This window comes from Crocodylus porosus, unplaced genomic scaffold, assembly GCF_001723895.1.
Source record: "Crocodylus porosus isolate Cpor-Errol unplaced genomic scaffold, CroPor_comp1, whole genome shotgun sequence".
Lineage (NCBI taxonomy): Eukaryota > Metazoa > Chordata > Crocodylia > Crocodylidae > Crocodylus > Crocodylus porosus.
The window spans coordinates 28,620,329-28,624,760 of record NW_017728947.1 but is presented as its reverse complement, the minus strand read 5'-3'; the positions used below and the strand labels follow the sequence as shown (position 1 = coordinate 28,624,760).

Genomic DNA, 4,432 nt, shown 5'->3' with positions numbered 1-4,432 from the left:
CCTCATCCCTTGGGGCACTCTGGTGAACAAACGTTCCCCCAGATCCTGGTGGTCACCCCTGATAAACTTATAGGTGGCCATCAGATCACCTTTTGATTTTCTTTGCTGGCCTTTTTTGTGGAATTTCCCTTAAGAGCTAGATTTCTTTTTTTTTTTTAATTTGTAAGATTCCCGTGCATTTGACCGTCACAGACTTACCTATTGACAACAGAGTTGGAACTGCTATCACAGTTCTTACCTGTGATCTGAGAGTATGCACACCTGCATATGTTCAAACAGACTAAAAGCCTCTGTACAGAATATCACTGCAAAGTTAAATGTAGTAGCTTCACTATTTTTTACATTTTATATTAATAAAATGGTACAGTTTTGTAATGGGATTTCACACTTAAGTTTCTGATTTAAATTCAATTCAGGTGATTTGTGACTCACAGCAGTTGACACCATGATAAATGAGTCAGTGATTTTAATTCTTACCTGTTAAAGGAATGGTCAGATCATAAAAACACCATCACAATCAATGTATTTGGTAGCCATGTTGGTCTGAGACAAAAAGCAATGCAAAAAGATTTTTTTTTTGCAATTTTTTAGTTGGTCTAATAAAAGGTACCATCTTTGAACCAAGAGTTCTAGAGTTTTGCACCACAATCAACGTGTTTGAAAATCACAGCAAGAACCAAATAGGCCTGGAACCTGAACTAGCTTCTGTTTAAACCTAATTCTTCCAAAGTAGAATAGCCAAAATCACAAGAGAGGCAACGATTTTTGTGGATGACCTCTTTTATTTGACCAGCTGTGTAGCTGGGAAGGATATAAACAAGCTCGTGGATATAAAGTACCCTTCCTCACACCTGAGAAAAAAGAAGACGCTGCATGAGCTGTATAGCAGATATAACAAAGGCTTGTACATTATCAGGTAGCTAACAGACAAGAGAAATTCAGTAGTAGGGATCAACAACACCCTACCTCTACCAAAATCTCACAGGTTTATTCATTTCCCGTAGCAACAAAAAGGATTTCTGTATCCAAGTCTTACGGCCCTTTGTTCTCTCTGTTTTTCACTCGTTCTTTGACGAGCACTAATATTCGTCTGTTTGTTTGTACAGAACGGGAATGTCTGCTGTTCTGTGGATTTAGAATGTCTTCACAATAACTGAAGTAATACAGTCGAACTCTTCTATGTAAGGAAAACAGTTAACATCTGAAATGAAGTTATATGAGTTGGTGTTTTATACAACAGACAATTACCAAAGTCTCCGCAAGAGGAAGATGTTTGGGAGTTGCCTTTGGGACCTACCACTATGCTCATTCTTGCTAGCCTTGTCTGGGTGACTTTACAGTACGACACATTAATAAGTCTATGGTTGTTAAAAGCTTTCAGTGTTGTAAATAACAGACTTCTTCCTGTCAGATTATTTGCAAATATGTTTATTTCTTGAGTAAACTAATTGTGTATTTTTTTTTGTTTAATTTGTGTACTGACAATATGATCAAAACTCAGTTCATTTTACTTTGGATCTAGATTCCACAAATAAAGCTGCCTATTGTGATTCTGTCCCATAACACCGCATACTTAGTTCTGAGGTCCCTGTCAGATGTATTTATGAAAATATGTATGTATGTACAGTCAAAGTATATTTCAGAGCTGTCAAACCTTTTAAAACATTCCAAGGTACATTTGACTTGTACAGGCTGGAAGTAATCAAACCTAAGTCTGTCTTTGAAAAAAATGAATGCCACAAGCTAAATGAAGTGGCAAAAACCACTTTCTTTTCCAATCATATGAACTAGCAGCAGATTTGAATTGAGACACATATTCAGCACCCTTTCAATACATATCAAGGAAACAATGCCACTTATTGACATCGGTGTTCTAATTTGCAAGTGAAACTACATATACTGGATGTGGGTGTAATTCATCTGGATTGCGTGATAGAAAATAAAGCAGTCAAACAGCTTTAAGCTTGTATATTTTGACCTGAGTGGGCCAGATTTTGCACTCAGTTACATTAATGTAGGTGAGCTCAAAATCTTTCCTGGTGTAGTTATTTTAATAATAAAACTGCCATTCACAATTACTTTTTCCATAATAAAAAAGTTCAGAACCATATGTACTATTGTAGAGATGACAGCAATACACTGCCTTAGCCCTTACAGGTTACTGACATTCTGTTCTATCATTTTGATTATATGTAAGACATTCAAGACAATTTGTCCCCTCTTTATACTGTTCTGACATTCAAAAGGACCTAATTTATTAAGTTAGCCATGTACATAATGTTGTCTAAAACCCCCAAACCTAGGCAAAAATCCTAATTAAAACTTCTAACCCTACACAAAAGGTTAGATTTTGGATTCTCTCCAAGGTAGATGCAACTACTTTTTTCATGAGGCTAGAAAGTTTGTAGCACTGGAACAAAACATCTGTTCCCAGGATGATGGCATCTATGGCTCAAATACCACATTTTTAATGTGCTGTTGTACTCTGTTCTGTTCATTTGTGTAGTGTTTTCTGCCCTTTTTGTTCTTTTTTCTTAATTAAAGACATAATGGGTGTTTGGAAAAAGATTGCAGCTATAAGTATAGTGGCCGCACTTTGGAAAAGTATACATTTGTGGTTTTTCATAGCTTCTTCCAGAAAATGTGAAATTTATTTTAAGAATGATGTGTGACTGTATGAAATGGAAGAATATTAGATTTTTCTCTTAAATAATGTACTTTCATGTTTCTCCTAAAGAGGAGTTGCAAAACACTGTAAAAAAAGACTTGCGATCATTTAGGCAAGTTTGTCCTGCATTCATTGTTAGTATTGATAATTTTGCTTAAAAGACTTGTTCATAACTGGGTTCCAGCCTAAACATAGATTTGTTCTTTTCTAATGTCTGGTCATTTTCAGCTTTCCATGCATTGTTTTAATGATTGTATTATAAGGGAAACAGTTGTGTTTTATATGATACTTTGTAAATCATACTGTCAGCTCATTTTGTAAATCACATTGTAAAACCCAATGGTAATTCAATTGGAGGAGACATCCAGTGGGCTGGGATATAAAAAGTAATGATTTAAAACTTGTGGGCATCGAAATAAACTCCTATGTACAGATTGCCTTTCCATAATCTTATTAGCAGTACCATAAAGCACCAATCATTGTTTTAAATGCAGTGTTTATAACAAACATTTTCTTTATTTCCCAATTTAATATGCATTAGCATAGTAAGTTACTGTTATTGCTACATAGAAGGAGATTGATTCTTCACAGGGAGTGTTAGCATCAGAGCTGTAAGAAATATTTCCATTTACCTACACCATTCAAGACCAATGGTAGGTTTTAGGTCCAGGCCATAGGTAAACCTCTGAAATTCCCTGAATGTGCATTAAGATTGTGTGAAGTGTTTGAAAGCAAAATGGGTCATTCTTCTTCCACCCAGCCTTAAATCAAACAGCCTCAAATAAGTCCCAGTGAAAAAGCATCTACTTTAGAGGTCTTTTGAGAGTCAGAGGATTTGCTACATGTGGGCTATTTGGCAGAGCCAGGTAAGGAAACTTGACCCTGGGCATGTCTACATGTGCTGTTACAGTGAAGCAATAAGATCTGGTGCTTATCATGCTGGAATGTATTGCTCTTGGGTGCCATGTTTACACATGCGCCCAGGACTGCAGCACATTGAGTCAGGTCAGAGCAGCCTCAGCAGGCTGGAGACCTGGGGGTCAGCCTGACAGACCAGAGCTACTCTGACCTGGCTCAGCTTTCTGCGGAGGGGCTGGCTGGGGCACTGAAGCATCCTCGTACTGAAACACCCTTGTGCCCCAGCCAGCCCTGTCAGCATCTACACATGCATTGCTCTGCCGAAAGATGGTAGTTGCATTTACAAATACTGTCCTGTGGCACACTTAATTGGTTTACTCTGTTCTAATAGCACCACGCATGTAGACAGCAGTGTTTTACTGAGGAGCTAATGTCTCATGTAGACGTACCCCCTGAGAAATATTTGAATCTGCAGAGATTGATTTACCTCTGGAAACCAAGCTCCAGGACTCAGATAACAAAGTCCTTTGTGTAACAAGTCCTGCAGGCTTTATGCATCCTCACTTACTAAACATTATTTTTCTGCCTGTAAAGCTTTGAATATTTTATGTAGAAGCTAAGTAGACTTAGACTTTGTTATTTATGCTGCATTTGACCAATTAGCTTGACAAAGATGAACATTTCTTTATGGAACAATGGTAATTAGACACCAAAATTATGCTAGAATAGATTGCATGCATCTTGAAAGTTAAAGCTTTCCAAACCTTAGACATTGTTTGACAGAGACTGGTAAGATCCTTTATTTATTTAAGAACCCACTGACACCACAATGACAATATGAAAAATGTGGCATTTTAAAAACCATTCTTTATCTATAGTTTCCAAATTAACTTCTTCACTGGGGGC

The 4,432-nt window shown here is 37.1% G+C and overlaps 1 protein-coding gene across 2 annotated transcripts in view; it reads left to right on the top strand.

The window, feature by feature from the left end:
- The window catches only part of NELL1 (neural EGFL like 1), a 502,747-nt gene extending 499,645 nt beyond the window's left edge, over window positions 1-3,102 (top strand). For both annotated transcript variants that reach the window (XM_019551935.1, XM_019551934.1), the window contains one exon: window positions 1,107-3,102. In XM_019551935.1, coding sequence (XP_019407480.1) covers window positions 1,107-1,157 — 51 coding nt within the window. In that variant the 3' untranslated portion in view covers window positions 1,158-3,102. The remainder of the gene's footprint in view (window positions 1-1,106) is intronic.
- The last annotated feature ends 1,330 nt before the right edge of the window (window positions 3,103-4,432 follow it).